Source organism: Triturus cristatus, chromosome 4_1 (genome assembly GCF_964204655.1).
Source record: "Triturus cristatus chromosome 4_1, aTriCri1.1, whole genome shotgun sequence".
In the NCBI taxonomy this organism is placed as follows: Eukaryota; Metazoa; Chordata; class Amphibia; order Caudata; family Salamandridae; genus Triturus; species Triturus cristatus.
In genome coordinates this window covers 1,221,095,002-1,221,115,398 of record NC_140585.1, presented here as the reverse complement: position 1 = coordinate 1,221,115,398, position 20,397 = coordinate 1,221,095,002, and the positions used below count along the sequence as shown (strand labels likewise).

Genomic DNA, 20,397 nt, shown 5'->3' with positions numbered 1-20,397 from the left:
CTCATTCTTATACACTTTTTCTCAGCACAAGTAAATGGAAGAAAAACCATATGATCTAAACTGTTACTTTAAGTGAAATGAGCAAATGTAGAATCTTCTCATGAGAATGAGAGCAAGAAATGTCAGAATTAGAAAAAGAAGTACAAGCAAGCGCTGAGTTAACAGCTTTCTCAAATTCACACATTGCTGTGTTAGATTTAAAACTAGGCTACACTTACTATAAAATGCAGGAAAATGTATCAATATATGTTAAGGCACATTCAGATATTAGCTTATTCAAAAATAAAGCAGCGGTATAAAACATGGAATAAAATTAGCACAATTTCTCACAAGCAAGTAACTTTTCCTACCTGTGCATTCTTCTTCCTGGGCATTTGAAACTACACCTTCGCTCAGTGGTAGTATAACCACTAAGGGGCCTTGTGTGTGTTGTTGCAAAGATTAACAAAACCCTGCTATTTTCAGGGCCAAGACTATCAAGAACACTGCATCTGTCAACCTGGAGCTGACCGCAGAGCAGTGGAAGAAGAAGTATGAAAAGGAGAAGGAAAAGAACAAGACTCTGAAAGAAGCCATGCTGAAATTGGAGGCTGAGCTGAACCGCTGGCGCAATGGTAAGAGACATTGGCATAGTTTGCCAAACGTGGAGTAGTTTCATACTGTGGGTTACTAAAAATGGGAACTCAATGGCTTTTGTAGATGCCTTGTGGGAAGAGCCCAATAGGCAAAACACATGGAATGAGAATCTGCACTGGGCTTTTGCTGAAAGGGAATTCTGGAATGGAAAGCACGACTTTGAGATAATGAATCTAGGAAAGGGAGGCGTGCCTTGCTGCTCCGCATTCCCTATTTTGTCTAGGGTGCCGACAGTGATGGTTATTCTGAAAATGCTTGCACCATAGGCTCAGATGTATTCCTCTGTGGCTGTCTATCCTTTTCATTTCCTCAGAGGCCATCGACTGTGGGAGATCTATGCCTTTTGTGTGGGGTCTCATGCCTTATTGACAAGCGTGCTGACCAAACACGATTACTCCTATACACTTCCAACAGTGAGAACCTTCTCAGATATGATGTGGGTAGTATTTTATTTGAAGTATATTGTCTAACTACAGCACACTTTATTTCATGTATTTTCTTTTTGACTTATATGAGGACTTCGGTTCTGAACGTATGGGTTGACAGATAATAAAACAAAGGCAAAGGTAGAAATGTGATTTTTTTTCAGACAAATAATTTGATAGAGAGGATTAGCTAAGTTAACAATACATGGCCAAAGCCGACAGCATTCCCTTTCTGTGCTCCTCCTTGACTACTATTTTAATGGAGAATCTTTAATCCTCAATAGATTACCGCAACATATTTCTTACAAATCCTTACTATGCCTGTAGTTCTAATACTGAATGCAACACACCTCCCCCTTCCTTACAAATTACATATCATTATCTAATCTTGAACTTACTTCAAATATTCCAGCTTTTTTTCTATTTTCTCCTCCCAGTTGTTCAATCCGGAAGCCTTCATGAACAGAAATTTGTGTTAATCTCTCCACTTTTCATGAGCTAGCATGCAACATGTTCTCATTTCTACTGAGATCTACATAGATAGCTCATGCTCCTTGTCCTCTGCTTTTCTTAAAAGACTATTAATGCTCTCAGTTCAAGTAGGAGCTTAGTGGAAATGCACCTAAAGGAACATTCTTTTGCCATATTGCAACATTCTCCAGTCATTTAAAGATGGTTTACTATTTACCGCTTCTAGAAAAAGAAAGCTTAATAACAGATGCTGCTCAAATAACAGAAATGAATAATACTTTAGTTCTTCAGCATTGGATCCCTCATGATTTCCATGCTTGAATCATTCCCTGTTGTGGGAGACTCTTGTGCAATGCCCAACCACAATTAGCTATAGACACGATTAAACAACATTTAGTTTAGTGGCTAATCCCCCTCATTGAAATGACCAAAACTTCAGCCAATGATGGAAAGCTGCTCTGATCTCCACTCCACCCAGTGGTTACTACAGCTCAATATTCTTTCGTAAGTGAGGTCTACAGGGAGACTCCACAGAACTGCTCGGTTTTCCTTTGCTGCTCCAAGTGAATGGAAACCTTCATTTCTATATTTCCTGTGCTGCCTCAACTCCTTGGCCAGCTTTTGCCTGCGGCTTGATGTTCTCTGGTAAAAGTCTGGGCCAGAGAGTTCACAGTTATTTTGTCATGGCTGAGATATCAAGAAATAGCCTCCGTCACCTCAGTGGTGCTTATGGCATAAAACAGCTTAATTCTGATGATCTTCACGAGAAGTACATTTGCTGCCTCCATCCATCACATAGGGGACAAGACTGCACAATCCTATGAAAATTCTCTGTAGATACTCTCCAAAGTAGGGAGAGTAGGGTCTTGTAGAGCCTGAAGAAAGAGGGGCTTTCTTCATATGGGGATGCCTTTCAGAAATGTGCACCCTCCACCTCAAATAAGGCACTAAAATGGGCTCGGTCAGACAAAGGAAAGAGTCCTCTTAAAGCCTCTGCAGAGAACAGCTCTTCCCCAATGGAACTGTCCTTCAATGTGATTAAATAATCACATAAGTAATTGATATGCAGATGCCACGTTAACAAGGTCTCTAAGCTGAGTCTTCCCTCAGCTTCAGGGCAGCCTTCCTTATTGTTGACAAGAGTGTTGACCATAAAGCTTTCAAAACTTCCTTTAAATAGCAAGGTACTGCCTCCTTTGGCGCCAAGCATGACACTGTTGGTGACGCATCCCTTGATGACAAATAGTCGACAAATCCATCAAAGCCTTCTTCATCGATGAAGTCATCGATAACCACTCCATGAGGGTCCAATCGACATCTACACCATTGATGACTGTACCGTCTACAACCCCACCTACGGCAACCTCACCATCGACCAAGGCTGCCTCTCTTTAACTTGCAAATGCTTCCTTCTTCAAAGAGGCCACAGTGTGTATCAATTTTGTTTTCAACAAACACAATCTCAGCTTCACCTGCTCCAATGCTCTCTTTGGGCATTCAGTCCACGTTACTACAGGCTGATACTTAAACCAGTATACAATAAAGACCTATTCACACAGTGAGCACACAATTCATACATCTATTACAGTTGTCATGTATTTTAGACAGTCTGTAGAGCGAGTGGTTTCATCATCTATGCTACTTATAGGTATGGCTCACCAATAAAAGAAAAGAAAAGAATTTAAAACGAGGTAAGACAGAAAAGCTATCTCTATGGCGAAAAACTTTTGTCTCTAACACCCAGATGTGATGGAAAAAGTGTAGGAGAGAAGTGATGGTGCCTCACGGTAGCAACACCAGCAAAGTGTCACTTAGATCACCGGAAAAGGTTTCAAACCAACACTGAAGGTGGAGATGAAGAGTCTGCTCATGGAGGTCCCTTTGGTCCTGCCGATAGACCTGCAGACATTATTATTATTATTATCATTAGCACATTTATAAAGCGCCTGGTTACATTCAGCCAGTGTGTCCCCGCGCTGCGGTGCCAGCTACATTGGTGAGCTACCGTCCCGGCCCCCCCAGATCCCATTATCCTGAAGGGAATAGGTAAGTCTTCAAGTTTTTCCTAAAGGCGCCCTCCATGGGCTCCAGCCGCAGGCTCAGAGGGAGTTTGTTCCAGAGCTGTGCAGCCAGAAGGCGAAAGGACCGACCCCCCATCCTATCTCTCTTAACCGGAACGCATACCAAACCTCTCCCCTCAGATCTGAGGCGGCGAGTTGGAACATAAGGAGTGAGAAAATAAAGCAGGTAGGACGGCGCAGTCCCATGAATAATGGATGCATGTCGAATGTCAAGAGGATGATGATGATAGTGACTGTGGATAAGAGGAGCAGTGTTCACTGTAGGCACACCCGTCTTTGTACCAGGGAGGATACTCATCATGAATATTGTAACCCAATTCATGACGGACATGATGACCCATGGTATGAGGAAGATCATCGTAAGGCAAGTTGCAATGAACTACCAATGATGCAAGTGCTGTCAGATCTGCTTCAATCTATAATGGCAGATTACTATGACAGATTTCTGGCAATGCCACAGCCTCAGCCACCAGTTTTACCTAGGCCAACCCAGCCATAGCAGCTTGTATCTCCACCGCAAACTCAACCATGCCAGCCACTTTCTCCAACATTGCCACAGCAACTGCCACCTCCATTTCCACCTTCACCACAAGTGCCACCTTTTATGAGCAAGACTCTGATGTCAATGTCAGAGAGGGTGAAGAAGAAGAAATATTTGACAGATTGCCTCTTACTGAAGATTATGAGCGGGACAACTATGTAGTACCCCCCTCCCGAAGCATAAGGATCCCCTCCAGTGGTCTCACTGCATGATGACATTGGCAGTTTTCACACGCCAATTGAAAGGGTATTGAAGCACTTATTTTTTCTCTTGTTGATCCAATAGGTCATGTATGATTTGTGAGGCCCTGTAAGAAGGTTTCCAAAGTGATTCCTAGTATAGATAATCTTTGGGCGCAAGGAAAGAATCTCATGAGCAATCCAAGAAGAACAGGAGCAATACAGCTACTGTTCCAGCTGTTCTGCCTAGATTAGAGAACAAATACAGGGCACCAATAAACACACCAGTCTGCCTGACATAACAACCTAAATCCGACTCCATAGTATCCATGACTGCTAAAAAATGTTCCCACAAAACATCAACACCTCGCTCGGTACCCAATAATAAGGAGGGTCGGCAAATGGATGTATTTGGGAATCAAGTTTTAACTCTTGTTGCCACATCAATCTGACGTATAAATTCATTAGCCTTTCTCCAGAGATATGACTGAGAAATTTAGACTGGCATATCCCCTTTTATGAGTTTTCTGCCTGATGACAGTAAGGCTAGTTCGATTCTTCATGAAGGAGAGAAAACATCAGTGGCTATTAATGAAGCAGCAATTGACTTATCTAATATGGGCTTCCACCAGCTAGTTGCAGAAGCCATTCTGAGTGGCCAGGGCTGGCTCAGGCGCACTTTGTTTCAACCAGAGGTTAAAAGTCAAAGATTGGACCTGCTTTACGATGAAGAAGCATATATTAGGTGCTGCTACATATCAGAACAGATCAGGCATAACCTCAGCAGTTACTTCCATATCTTAGTCACCTGACAAAACCAGGGTTGAATTATACTTCAATTATATTCACCTTACACCTACTTCCAGATATCTAATTTTCGATCAATGCCTTCTCCTATACCATGTTGCTTTATTAAATCATTTTTGAAAGGCCTTTCAGTGAAAATACCCCTGAGCACTGGCAAGTAAACACTGTCTTAATTCAACTAAAGAAAAGTCTGTTTGAACCAAATTTTAAGGTTGAATTGCAATATCTATCCTTCTAACCCTAACATTGGCCAAAAGGGTGATCGAGCTACAGGCTCTCACAATAAAAGAACCTTATCTGACATTCACTAAAAATAAAGTCCTGCCATGGCCTATGCTTTATTTCCAAGGCTTTGTCAGACTTTCCCCTAAACCAGTTGTAAAATATGTTTTTCTGAATCCATCCATTGGGGCTGAAAGAGCATTGCTTTACCTGGACATAAGTAGGCGCCACGGGTTCTGTGTGTCTAGTAGGACTCGTTCCTTCAAACAGACAAATCAACTTTCTGTTTCCTTTGGACATTCAAATAAAGGTAATACTTTGTCCAAGCAAGGGATCACCAGAGGGATTTCAGCGACAATTACATACTGTCATAGTAAAGCTAATATGCCCTTGACAACAATGGTCGGAGCACTTCCCACGACAAGTGTTGCTGCAACTTCAGCCCTATTTGCTGGGGTCCCATTCTATAAAATGTCAATATGGAGTTGGATCCTGTTAAGGCTCATGGGGGGAGGATTGGCTACATTAGGTAATTCCGTTAGGTAAAGGTTTCTACAGAAAGTCATTTTTCTTGCTAATTGCGTTTTCTAATAACGTTGGTGCCATTTGACGAACCTGCATAAAACTTTGCAACTTGGCTCCTTCCTGGAAAATGTTGCACTGATACGTCAAGTGGGGGGAAGGTTCAACAAAATGGGGTGGGGGTCCCAAACATTAATTTTTCATGTTAATTCCACTATTTGCTCTTTGATGGAGAAAAAAAGGCTGAACAGAATTACACCACATTTGGCACGAAGTTAGAACTTTACTCAGAAAGTGTGCTTTTGTGATTTGATGTAACTCCGTTTGGACTTTTTATGTTTAAAGAGGTGCTTGGGTTGGGTTTGAAGGGGTTAAAAAGTTAGGCATATCAGGACTGTTGGTCCCCAGGGACTCCTGTGGAAGTCTTGCAGTGCCATAAATTGAAAAATTGGGCGCTCCAATTTACGGAGGGAGCTTTTTTTACCATCGGCCCTTTCGATATCAACGAGATTGACAGACCCAGAGAAAAATGTTGTGGCTCCCAATACTGGGCCTGGATCCTCAAGCCCTATATCCTGAAGTTGTGAAAAAAACATGTAAGGTGGCAGGGTAGGGACTCCCTGACACCTTGTGGGGTGGACCCAGATGGATACCCCCAGAAGCTAAAATAAAGAAATGAAAAGTTGACCCAGCCTGGCCTCCAGAGAGGTACTGTGGCACTCCTGTGGGAACCGCTACACATCTTTCACCCACATGGTACTGCAGTTTTACTGGGGAAAGCTTGCATAATATCACAGTATCTTGGGGGTGAACCTTGCTTGTGAGGAGGGTACCCAGGTACCTGTGATATGTTTTTTTAAAACGCAATGTGGGTTAGGTATATGTAGGGAGTTGTCCACACAAGGGGAAGAGGGACACAGAGCCTGGCCAGAGTACAGGCCCAGGCAGACGTAATTTGAGATGTCATTAGTGATGTCATCAATCATGGCATTTAACATGTCATGAGTGGTGTAATATGTGCGGTCAAAAGCTCATGTAGTTGATTTTTTGTGACTTCATAGAAAAAGGATTTTATGGAATACCATTATTAAGAAACCATTTCACCTAAACTGTTTAATGGAATTTTTTGGGAATGAAAGGCATTTACCATTTCATAGAAACCAATTCATAGATTATCTTTATTGTTTGAAATTTGATTTTGTGTGCTTACTCTTTAAGGTAAAATGACAATGGCTGCAGGTCTGACTTTCAGAAACTATTGTGTTGGATAAACGTATTTCATTGCTTTACTTCAGGGGATCTAATTTCAAATTTATATCTTTTACAGTCACAATCAATTGCTTCCGACTCCTCGCCACCCCTAAACACCATCCATCCTTGACTCCTCATATCCCCTAAACACTATCAATCCTTGCCCCCTAAGCCCTCCTCACCACACCTAAACTCCACCCATTTCTGAACCCTAAAAGCCCTTTCTACCCCTAAACTCCACCTATCCCAGAAACCTAACATCCCCTCACTACCCCTAAAATACACCTATCCCTGACACCTAAACCACACATATCCCTGAACCCTAAAAACTCTTTCTACCCCAACACTCCACCCATCACTAAACCCTAAAGCCCCTCCCTACCTTTAAATTCCACCCATTCCTGAATCCTTAAAAACCCGTCCTATGTCTAAACCCAGTCCATCTCTGACTCCTTAAATCCTCTCACCACCCTCAAACTCCACCCATCCCTGAACCCTAAAAAACTCATCATCTTTAAACTCCACCATCATGTCTCCTAAAAACCACTCACCAACCCTAAACTCTATCCATTCCTAAAACCTAAAAACCCCTTTCTACATCTAAACTCCACCCATTCCTGAAGCCTTAAAACCACTCACCACTCTAATCTTGAACCCTAAAACCTCTTTACCACCCCTAACCTCTACCCATCAATAAACCTTCAAAACATTCACAGACCTAAACTCCGCCTAACCCCGAACCCTAAAAACCCATCAACACCCCTACACTCCACCAATCCCTGAACCCCAAAAATACCTCACCACCACAAAACCCCACTAATCGGTAAAACCTGAAAAACACTTACCACCCTTAAACTCCACCCATCCCTGATACCTAAAAAAACGACACCACCCCCAAACTCCACTAATCTCTTAACCCGAAAACCCCCCTTTTCTATGCTTGAGCTACAGCCATTCCTGACCTAAAAAACCCTCATATCTCCAAACATTACCCATCCCTGAACCCGAAAACATCTCACTTGTCCTAAATTCCAACCAAGTTTAATGTAATTTGGAATTTCAATTTAGGAATATCTTTTTTTACCAATCTAGGCACAGTATTACAGCTTTGGATTGGGAAAATACAATTTTCTCGTTGGGGATTTCCATGTATAGCCATAAGCGTTGACTAGTCCCGCCCGCCTGCGGGGACCCCAGAGCACTTTTTTCCATTAAGTGCTGAAGTACGCTTTTCTTCAGGAAGGCCTTGAAAAGTCACTTAAGAAATTCATAAAGCAGCCTATAGGATTAGGCTACAATGGTCAAAATTCTTCATTTTGAAGGAAAAGGGGAATATGCAAGGAAACATGCACCTATTGCATGGAGAACTTTGCAATGTCAGAGAAAAAATCTTTCACAAACCCTTTTGTTCTGTGAGAGAGGGATGAAGAAATGCAGGGCAAGGTAGCCCAAAGGCTGCCATTATAAGGAAAGAAAAAGGAGACTGTGGCTTTAAGAGCTGTGTGACCTCCAATATACCATCATGCTCAGCCAGAGGCAGTTACCTAAGTTCTTTTTTCCAGCTCCTGCTGACAGGACCCTTGGAGCATTGATCTTTTTCTTCAAAATATAGCTTTAAATATAAGGGATTTTTGCTTCACTCTACGTCTTTTGTCTTTCTCTGTTGAGTGAGGTATTTTCCTGACAGCGAAAAAGGTATTTTTCTGCTTTTAAAATGCCTTCTTTATTCAAGAAATGTCCTCGCTGTTGGCCCCTTGAGGTCTGTATCATCTGTTTGCCGTCTTTCTATCTACGTGCCTTCGGTGACATTTGCAAGACTTTCTCCATGGTATTCCTGCGTGACAGGGAGAAAATTTGCCTTCAAGGAAAAGAAGAAAGAAGACGGTAAGAAGGTAATTCTTCCACCAGAGTGCTTCCTGCAGCCTCCAGAGGTTGTGAAGTTCTGAGAGGCGTTTTTCAGGAAGAAAACACTATTGGTCTTGGTCGACGCCGAGGCGGTTGATAACGAGAGGAGGTAAGGCGCCGTCAATGACTGCCTCAACACCATTTAAACGTAGACGCTCAACGTCAAGACACACTCAAGCGACATCGAGATCTTCTTCACAATGCCGCCTAACATCAAGAAGTGCCTCGAAAGCGAGGGACTCTGACGCTCAACAAGAAGTAGATGCTCGACGTTGAGAGCCAAACGTCAATGGGATTGGTCTACTTTGAGAAGTCGATAAGCGTCGAGATCAAGACCATGATGACTGAGGTCAATGTCAAGAAGTCCATTGACATCGAGGAGACCTCAGAAACCCTCCAAAAGAAGGAGAATCTATCCCTCTTCAGAGTCTTGCTCCAGATCTCCATCCCTGGTAGATGTACTATCTTCTCCTATACCCGTGGCTTCTCCTCCAGAGTCGCCAGCTCCACCAGTTCCTCTGCCACCAGTACTACCAGCTTCTCCACTTCCTGTGGCCCCACAGCCTCCAGAACTGTCTCCACAAGCTCTACCGGCACTGGCCATTCCACCTCCTCCAGTACTGCAGGTGCCTAACACTCCAGTTCCCAGGAGATCGAGCTCAAGGACGCACCATCGCTCACTTCATGGCTATTATGTATCTGGGCATTTTCCTACTATATCACGACATTCTCGTTCACATCACAGATCTCTCCACAGATCAAGATTGCGATCCCACCATCTTCACCATGGGGATCTGTCCTCTTCCACCACAGACTATTATCCCACCTTGTCGGACTCTCCTCAACCGTGCTCCTTACCAACAGATGACATCAACAACTTTCAGGAAGTTCTTTTTAGAGTTGCAGCTAAACTGAATATACCAATGGTGGTTCCAACGCCATGGACCTCGGTGATTGTCGAGACACTTCACCAATGCACAGCCTCGAGACCTTTACTCCCACTAGTGCTGAGTCTTCTTGATCCAGCTAAGGAATTGTTCCTTACCCCAGCTGTGGCAAAGTCGAGGCCCTCAAGGCTCCACAAGAGATATCATCCTTCAGAGCAAGATCCATTATTTCTGTGTGCAGACCCTCCACCGGACTCCGTGGTGATTCAAGCTGCCCATTAGTCTCACTCCACATCTCCTTCTACCACGTCTCCTCCGGGTAAGGAGAGTAAAAGGAGAGTAAAAGGTTAGACTCGTCGGGATGCAAAGTCTGCAACAAGGTGGCTACATCCATGAAAGCAGCCAGCGCAATGGCCCTCCCAAGTAGATATGATCGAGCTTTGCTGGATTCCATTCCCCACTTTGCAGAACACCTTCCAAAGGATAAACGGGAGGATATTCTGGAAAACATACAAGAAGGAGCCATGGTCTCTAACCAGATCATTAGAGCAGCAGCGGATTCCTCTATTCTGACTGCTCACGGTTACTGCCACGGAGTGTCCTTAAGCAGACATGCATGCCTCCAACTGACATCACTAAAGCCTGGCGCTCAGCTGACTATCCAGAATTTGTAATGTTCGGGTTCCACTCTGTTTGGCTCACATGCCAATGACGTAATGGCAAGGATGAAGATGGAGATGGATACCTTGAAAACTGTAGGGCTTAAGAAATCGAAGGACCAGCACCAGTTGTTCCACCCCTATCACCGCTGTTTCCCATCACAGAGGGTTCAAACCCCTCAATGGCAGACTGGAAGATCCCAGCAGTTCCAAAGGTCCTTCCAACCTCAGGGCAAGCAGGAGAGGGGACGTGCTGCACAACAATCTAACCAAGGGGGCCAACAACCAACAGGATAAAAACCCTGAATCCTCCCTTTCCCCCCTTCTGTTACCCACTTTGGTAGGGGAAAGCATTTCAAATTTCTTGGTAGAGTGGCAACACATAACGACAGACACCTGGGTCATGAATATTGTCAAACATGGGTATCATCTCAGATTTACTGCTCCACCACCGTCCATTTCACAAAAATCATCCACTTCCCACCTCGGCCTTCTAAAGGAGGAAGTCAACACTCTGTGTCACAAGAAAGCAGTGGAATCTGTCCCCTGAAGTCAAAGGAGAAAGGGCATTTATTCCAGGTACTTCCTTGTGCTGAAAAAGGCCAAACAAGAGTTCAGTCTCATTCTCGACCTCAGGATTGTCAGCAAATGGATTTGAAAGATTTCCAGATGCTGGCTTTGCACCAAAAATACCCTCAGCTTCACGAGGGAGACTGTCTTTGCTCCATCGACCTGCATGATGCCTATTTTCATATTCCCATCACAAAGAAGCATTGGTAATTTCTCAGAATCGTCGTGGGGCAAGACTACTGCCAATATGCCATCCTACCATTTGGCCTCAAGTCAACACCCAGGGCGTTCTCCAAATGCATGGCTGTGGTGGCAGCACATCTTTGAAAATACTGAATATTTGTCTACCCATACCTGGATGACTGGCTTATCAAGGCATCCATCTTCCCAGAAGCCCAACTGCATTTCAAATGGATTTACGATCTCCTCCATTGGTTGGGTCTTCATGTCAGTTTTCACAAGTCCACGTAAACAAAAGTTCAGAAGTTGCACTATTTAGGAGCTACCATTGACACACTGCACGCAAGGGTGTGTACTTCAGAGGAACAACGCTTATCTGTTCTCCAGAAGTGTCACACCCTTCTACGGATGTGCCATCCAACAGTCCGCATAGTCTCCTCTTCGCAGTTCGATGGGCTCCTGCATCTTTCTGACTCCCAAAGCTCGCCTCCACGTGCGCCCTCTCCAGGAGTGTCTGGAGGATCAATCAGTGGGACTAGTTATCAGGAAACTGGGAAGATAAGATCACCCTATCCATTCATGCCATCAGATCAATCAAGTGATGGTGTTCTCCAAGCAATCTCCTGCAGGGGATGCCATTTCACCAGCAGGACCCAACGCAGACCATTGTGACGGATGCCTTTCTGTTTGGGTGTGGAGCCCACATGGGTCACCTTCAAATACAAGGTGCGTGGAATCTGAAGATAACAGCCATTCATCTACCAGGTGTTGAAGAATGTCCAAGCAGACTAACTCAGCAGGGCTCGCAATGAAAACCACAAGTGGGTTTTTAACGAAGATGTCGTGCAAGATATCTTCAGCTTGTCGGGCACACCTTCTACAGACCTTTTTGCCACTGCGGAAAATAAAAACTGCCGCAACTTCACCATCAGGTTTTACCATCCAAGGTCATTGAGGAAAGCCCTATGGATCGATTGGTCCTACAAATTTCTTTACGCTTTTCCACCAATTCCTCTGATCCCGGTAGTCCTGGGCAAACTTTCAACCTCAACAGCCAAGATGATCCTTTACGCACCAGAGTGGCCGAGACATTTGTGGTTCCTAGACCTTCTTTGCCGGTCACTCTGTCCACATCTCAGGCAGCCATGCAGGCCAGACCTCATGAAGTACGGAGGACACCTGTTACATCCCAACCTCTCCTCCTTGAATGTGCAAGCGTGGCTCCTGAGATAGTGCAGTATGGTCACCTGAACCTACCTCAGGACTATTTGCAGAAACTAAAGGAGGCAGAGCGACCATCCACGCGATCTGCGTATGCCTTCAAATGGAGGATATTTTGCACCTGATGTCTATCCAGACAGATAGATCCTACATCTTGCCAGGAGGATGCAATTCTCTCATATTTGTTATCCCTAAATCTGGCCTACGATTTTCTTCCATCAAAGTCCACCTGGCTGCACTCACGGCATACAGGAAAAGTCCTTCACAAACCTTTTTCTTTAGGGTTCCAGCTATCAAAGATTTCCTGGCAGGGTTAAAGAATGTCTTTCCTCCTGTTAGACACCCCACTCCTCAGTGGAAGATCACTATGGTTCTTTCACGTCTCATGCTACCTCCTTTTGAGCCTATACATAAGGCATTGCTTCAACATCTTACTTGGAAAACTGCCTTCCTTGCAGCTATAACATCTGCACGTAGAGTTAGTGAAATACAGGCCCTTTGTGCTCATGAGCCATACACAGTCTTCCACTCTTCCAAAGTAGTGATGACGACCCATCTCAAGTTCCTTCCTAAAGTTAGATCGGAGATCGGATTTTCCATAAATCAAACTATATCTTTACCCACTTTCTTTCAAAATCCACCCGCTCCAGCAGAGAGAGACCATCACTCACTGGATGTAAAGCGAGTGTTAAAGTTCTATCTACATAAGACCAAATCTATTTTCAAATCGCAACAATTGTTCATCAATTATAGACCAGTTCGCACAGGTCTGCTGGTTACCTCCAAACAGTGAGTTTCCAGGTGGATTGTCTTTTGCATCCTATTCTGTTATCAGCTAGCTAATAAGACTGTGATTGGAAAACCCAAAGCACACTCCAAAATGGGCAGTGCAGCCACCAATGCCTTTATGGGAAATATCCCCTTGGCAGATATTTGCAAAGCTGCTACATGGAGGTCTGTCCACACATTCACTAGGCATTACTGTCTCGACTCTGATGCCAGAACGGGTGCTCAAGTGAGACAGGCATCTCTCAGAAATCTCTTTGTTTAACTATCTCTCTCTCTGTTGTTCCTGTTTACTCCACCGCCATGAGGAGGACAGGCTTGCTACTCCATTCTATGCTTATGACTATACATGGAAATCCCCTATGAGAGAAGGTATAGTTCTTACCTGTAACTCCTGTTCTCTTGTAGGAGTATTTCCATGAGAGTCATAAGCAACCCTCCTTCCTCCCTGGTGGATTAGACAGACATGTTCATGCTCCTCTACTATTCAGCTAGTACACCCTACAAAAAGAACTGAGGCAACTGCCTCTGGCTGAACATGATGGGATACTGGAGGTCACACAGTTCTTAAAGGCACAGTCTTCTTTTTCTTTCCTTATAGTGACAGCCTATGGGCTTCATTGCCCTGCATGTGTTTATCCTTCTCTCTCAGAACAAAAGGGGTTGTGAAGGATTTTTTATGTGACATTGCAAAGTTGTCCATGCATTAGGTGCATGTTTCCTTGCATATTCCCCTTTTGTTCCTTCAACATGAAGAATTTTGACCACTGTAGCCTAATCCTATAGGCTGCTTTATGACTTTCTTAAGTGACTTTTCAAGGCCTTCCTGAAGAAAGGCAAACTTCAGCACTTAAGAAGATATATTAGAAAAAGTGCTCTGGGGTACCCACTGGCAGGCGGGACTATTCAACGCTTATGACTATGATGGAAATACCTCTACGAGAGAACTGGAGTTACAGGTAAGAAACTATACCTTCAAGCCAACCTGGAATGAACAAAACCAACCCCAGGCGTGTTATGCTGCCATTACAGTTCTTCAAAGAGTTTTAACTTTGTACAGGCACAAGGGAGCAACCAGTATAAATCAAAGCAACACCTTTCAGGCTTAGAGTGCCACATAAATTATGCAAAGAAGGAAGCAAGGAACTCTGGGTAGTTCCCAAGTTTAGGCGGAGAGCAGCTCTTGTATACAGCACTCTACAACACCAGCGACACTCTGAATATGCTCACAACAAATGTCTGTGTTTCTAGCAAAGTTTTTAGGCATAAGATTAGCACACTGCCATCCACCCTAGCTAGAAAGTGACAAAGTCTTTTGCCATTTTTACAGCAAAGTCTTTAAGCATAGGATTAACAAGTCCCATCCTTGCCAAGCTGTAAAAGGACATAATATATGTATATTAATATGCGGGTGCTTCATACACAATGAAAGTCGTGTTTCTTCCATTGAAATGAAGGTCATTTACACATTTCGGCATTAGTCCTAGCTCACAATGTTGCAGGGAAAATAACTATGGATTTCCAGCTTTGGTATTTTGTATGGATTCTCATGTAGCCCTACTTTCACGCTTAGAGACTTGCTAGTTACTTATGTCTGCTCAGGATAGTGCTTTGAAATCCGAGCTGTGATGATAAGAGCTGCTCTGCCTCACTGGCTGAAGTTTAGGTCACTTTTAGTTAGGTAAATTCGCTATTAAAGAACTTGTTGTTTATTTGTTTCTATAGCTAATTGATGTACGGCAGTGCTATTAAATGTAAAAGTAGGCTCCTATATGACAACATAGAATGATCAAGCATGTGAATCAATCAAAGATACTAATATGCAAGAACTTAACTCTCAAGTTCTTGCACTACCACTGCAGTGGTTAGTGTCATTCATACCGTAGTGGTAAGTTACTCTATCCATTCCTTATCTGTAGATCAACTCACTGACATATTTAATATGTGTGTGCCGCAGAAATGCTTTTCACTTTAATCTACAATTCACAAACCTTTAGAGTATCTCTGAAATATTTTCAAAATATGCTGAGAGATCGCAGTGGAAAATCTGTTGGGGAAATGTGATGTGAGTTGGTTGACATAATATTTAACATGATTATTTATGTATGTCAGGACAACAGAGTGAATATTTTACTTTTTAAAATGGAGGCTGTATTCCTTCCATAGCCCCATTGCCCTCTGCTATGCATTTGCTGGGGCCAGTATTTATGAGGTCAACAGCGTGTGTGCTCTTCCAATGAAAAAACAAATGGCTGCACACAGCTCTTCATTCCCGTTTAAACGATTATTGATTCATCTTATTGTGTCAGGCGCACCCAATCACGACTGCACCGAGTGCTTTTCTCCAGTGGGACTTTCTCAGTGTGCTTGGTCACTGAAAGGTTTTTAATTAAGATAATGCTGTACACCATCGGTAGATGTCTTAATTAAAATGAAAAAAACGTTGTAAACCCCCCAGATCTTGATAGCAGCAAATGAGGAAGAAGAAATCACTTCCTACTGAAAGACCTTCCTGACTGGATTGTCAATAGTGAACCAAGCATTTACGCATCAACACTTGATTAACAGGTATACTAATTTAAGATAAGACCCATTTTCGAAGTATTCCTAGACTACACCTTTGCTCTGGATTTGATAGATAAGAAAAGTGTTTGTCTAATTGGAACAACCCACCATAAATTGTCACCTGGCAACCTAACCCAACATCTGCATGCCAGTCAACGCTGCACGTGAGTGGGTGGCGCTGAAGCTTGAATGGAAATTGGGGACTAGGGCTGGAGTCCAACAAGCGAGCTTGATTTCACCGCTCTTTTGTGTTGTAACTGGTTATCCTAATTAAAATGTATATTTTAGTTGGAGAGAATGTCCCTAAAACTGCTGATAAAAGGTTGTCATCCTTCTTTATCCTGGCGATGCAATTATTGTTAAAACACAGTTAGCTAATGCAGGATGACTCGGTGAGCTCAAAGCTGCTGGTGCCTTCTTCTGTAACCTAGATGAACATTTTAATAACAGCAAGGCCAAATCAGCCTTCAGTCCTCCCGAGGTCAGCTTATGTGACAATATGAAATTAGATACAAGTAGCAAATAATATTTACAGCACTTCGAAACAACAAAAGCGCGTATGAGAAGCACCAAATAAAAAAAAAAGTTATTCCCATTATTATTAGTCTTCCAAAAAAGGATCTGTGAAAGAAGAGCCAAGTTGAAGATTGTGGTTTGAGAGCTCTTAACTGGGGATGAAGAACCAGTAAAAAAAAAGTTGACACCTTGAGGTACATGAGTATTATGAGCCGAAATGTTCGGTTTCGGAGCCTTGCATCATTGATGCCCCGTGCTTAGTCATTAGGTCTCGCCTGACCCAGCGCATGCGCTGGTCTGGCGAGACTTATTGAGAGGGCTCCAAAAAGTGCTACCAGGCCAGCCTAGAGCTACAGTGCATGTGCGCGGGCGCGCGCGCGCGCCGCGCTTTACCACGATTACTTTCACTTTCGCGACCGCACGGCCGCTTTGATGTTTGATCGTGATTGCGATCGCGATCACTTTAACTTTCGCGGCCGCTTTGCATAGCCAATTGGTCTCGCTTTTGGGACCTTTATAAGTAATTAGTTATGCAACTGTTGCATGGCTAAACACTTATAAGGTCCCAAAGGCGAGACCTATTGGCTTGCCAATGCTTGTTTTTAGGTCTCGCCTGACCCAGCGCATGCGCTGGTCTGGCGAGACTTATTGAGAGGGCTCCAAAAAGTGCTACCAGGCCAGCCTAGAGCTACAGTGCATATGCACGCGCGCGCGCGCCAAGCTTAACTGCGATTACTTTCACTTTCGCGGCCCCACGGCCGCTTTGATGTTTGATCGCGATCACTTTCGCGGCCGCTTGGCATAACAAGGCAGCATCTAGGAATATTCATCGTTTAAAACATTACAGTATGTCTTTTCACCAGCGCGAGACCGCTTTACCAAAATAATTACATTACATAACACAGATAAAAGTACAGTCAAGGAATCTATTGGAGCCAAATATCACGAAAGATGCCAAGACCTTAAGATTCAACTAAATAAACCGCTTGTGTTATTTCTACTATTTGTTGCTGCCTGTTATCCCCTTTTCCTACCAGTTAAATACAGCTCTTGGCAGCGAGCACTGAACTCATCGAGCTAACTTACATCTATGAGGAAAGACTCCCCTTGCACTATGAGAAACATATGTTGACGTAACCGCCCAAGGCCATCTCTGGGATACCTTGTGCGGTTTAAAATGAATGTCTTTGGATAAACAAATATTTACACTTTCCAATTGTATTTTTTTACACTGCATTGGTAAGTCTACCCATTATTGCAGCATGTTATTTATAGTGCACTGAAAATGTCTTCTATTATTGATATCAATAGCGGGACGTGGAGTGGTTGTTTCAAAAAGGCATACATGAAGCCATGCTTTTCCATAAAGGTCCAAAGGCTTAAAGGGCCTGATGATCATACAGGGACACTGAACTCTCAATGAGGGACCCTTCCTGCAGAGAATAACAACTGGCCAGACTACATAGTGGTGACAAAGTGACCTGTATATATGCCTGCCTCTGTTCAACCTCAGCCAGTAGAACATTTGCTGCTAAACTATATCACAGTACTCCAAAAAGGCAATCCTGTGAAAAGAAGCAAAATGCAATTCTAATTTGTTTTATGAATATGTTTACTTATTGGAAGAAAAATTAGAGTAAAAGGAGTGTCAGCCTCCAAATTTGGACTGCTTCATTTTTATGTTATTTTAAGTGTACTTGTAAGCTGATGCAGTTGTTCAGGTAGGTGGGACCTAATTTGTGTAGTGCTTTGTATGTGTGTGAAAGTAATTTGAAATTAGTGTGTTTGTGTATGGGGAGCCATTGGAGGTCTCTAAGGTGGGAGAGATGTGGGTCTGTGCTGGGAGGCTGAGTGTGAGTCCGGCTGCTACATTCTGAATGGTCATAAGCAACTTGGTGGTTTGGGCAGATATTCCAAAAAACTGTGTTTCCATAGTCTTGCTTGCTGGTGATGAGTGCTTGGGTTGTTGTTCAGCGGCTGCAGAGTCTCAACTGACCCTCATTTGGCGAGTCTGACCATCATTTTACCTTGACTTCAGCTGTGCCTTTACACCTTAATTTGACTGAGAATTTGTTCGCCATTAGGAAATTGCTAAAAACTCGTCTACTCTTTCAAACCATCTTATATGATGTTGCCTGCATAGACTCTAAAGCGCTAGGATACCCTTTTTTAGTAGCAGTGTGCTGCATGCTATTTTAGGTTGATTCTACCAGACAACTCAAGCTGTCTAGTTGCGAAAAACCTATTGTAGGCTTTACAACAAATTACACTCACTTACAGCAAATCCATTGCTTACCGTAGGTTGGTTGTATTGTCAGTCTCGTTTGCTTGCTTTATTGTCAGTCTCATTTGCTTGCTTTATTGTCAGTCTCATTTGCTTGCTTCATTGTCAGTCTACTTTACTTGCTTTTTATTTGATGGCTTTTCTAGTCATTCTTCTGTTTGTTCCTCCCTTGGAGCAAAGTCTCTTAGCTAGTTGACGTGTCCTTTCACTGCTCTGTTTTAGGGAACTATTTTTTCTTCTTGGTTAAGCACCTCATCAGAGTACATGTGTTTTCCAGCTCTCTCCCTCTTGTGTTTCTCTCCATTAAAGTAAAAAATATCCTTCCCCACAATCTTTTTTCCGCTGTCTATCATGGCTGCTGACTCTCTCTCCCGTTTACTTCTTCCCACATTCCCTTTTGCTGTCTCCCTCTTGTGCCTCTCTCCAGGCCCCCTATGTTGCTTTTGCGCCCCCTTTCCACTCCTCGTTGCTTTTCCAAAACCCACTGCCCCCTATCTGCTCATGTGGTGTTTCACTGCCTCTTCTGCTCTTTTCTCAATATATTTTTTAAAAGGCAACAAATTGCTGCTGGCCCTCCACAAAATCGCTTTTTAAAATTGACTTATCTAAGTGACACCAACCATCTTAGATCGGTAAATAAAAAATAAACAAACATGGCGCTCGCGCCATTCTGTAGGCACACACATAAGTGATGACGCAAGTGCACACGTAGAAAATGACGCAATCACCAACAGCAGCTGCTTTATTGTGCCTTTTTTTGGCTGATGCCTAGCAGCATCAGCAAAAAGCATTGCTTTTTAGGTCTTGCCTGACCCAGCGCATGTGCTGATCTGGGAGACTTTTTGTGAGGGCTCCAAAAAATGCTACCATGGCAAGCCTAGAGCTACAGTGCATGTGCGCGGGCACGCACTTAGGAGCAGAGGCTGGCAAACCTCGTCATGCTCATTAAGCGCCTGCGATCACTTTCACTTTCGTCAGCGATCACTTTCGCGGCGCCCCTTTGATGTTCTCGTTCAAAGAACATCATAGAACATGTTGTGTTAATGCTTTACTGCGTCCGTTTGACTTAAAATGTGCTTTCTCTTTCCACAAACTCGATGTTTGTGTTCCTTTATTTTGAGATGCTTTTAGTATTACTGTTTTGTGACTTAAAGAACATTAAGGAAATGTTACTGTGAAACTGGACAACGTTCACAGTGTTTATTTCTGATCGCAGCGGCTCCTTCATGTCCCTTGCACCAATCAGGGAGTCCTTTCGTTGGCACTTTGATGAGGACATGACGAGGAAGCTGGAATCTTTTGGCACATTCTCTTTAAAAGCACAGCATGTTGCCGACTGGTTAATCGATTAGTCCTATGTAGCGCTTTAGATCTCAAAGTGCTATGGTGGATGCAGCAGTTACAACTCATGAAATATGGGGTGCAACTCACAAGGAGGTGGCAGGTTTGAGTGCACATTGGCTGCAATCGAACTCTTAAGATGATGGGCTGTGTGTATCCATTATCAGCACTCAGTCTTCGCTAAGTGATCTTGTTTGTTTTGTTGTTGTGTTAATGCTTTGCTGCGCCCGTTTGACTTACAACGTGCTTTCTCTTTCCACAAACTCGATGTTTGTGTTCCTTTATATTGAGATGTTTTTAGTATTACTGTCACACACACAACCACACACACAACCACAACCACATGCA

The 20,397-nt window shown here is 43.4% G+C and overlaps 1 protein-coding gene across 1 annotated transcript in view; it reads left to right on the top strand.

Moving 5' to 3' along the window:
* KIF5A (kinesin family member 5A) overlaps positions 1-20,397 on the top strand; it is an 800,696-nt gene that overhangs the window by 480,295 nt on the left and 300,004 nt on the right. Inside the window, exon 11 of the mRNA XM_085654600.1 lies at positions 466-614. Within this exon, the coding sequence (XP_085510726.1) occupies positions 466-614 (149 nt within the window). The remainder of the gene's footprint in view (positions 1-465; positions 615-20,397) is intronic.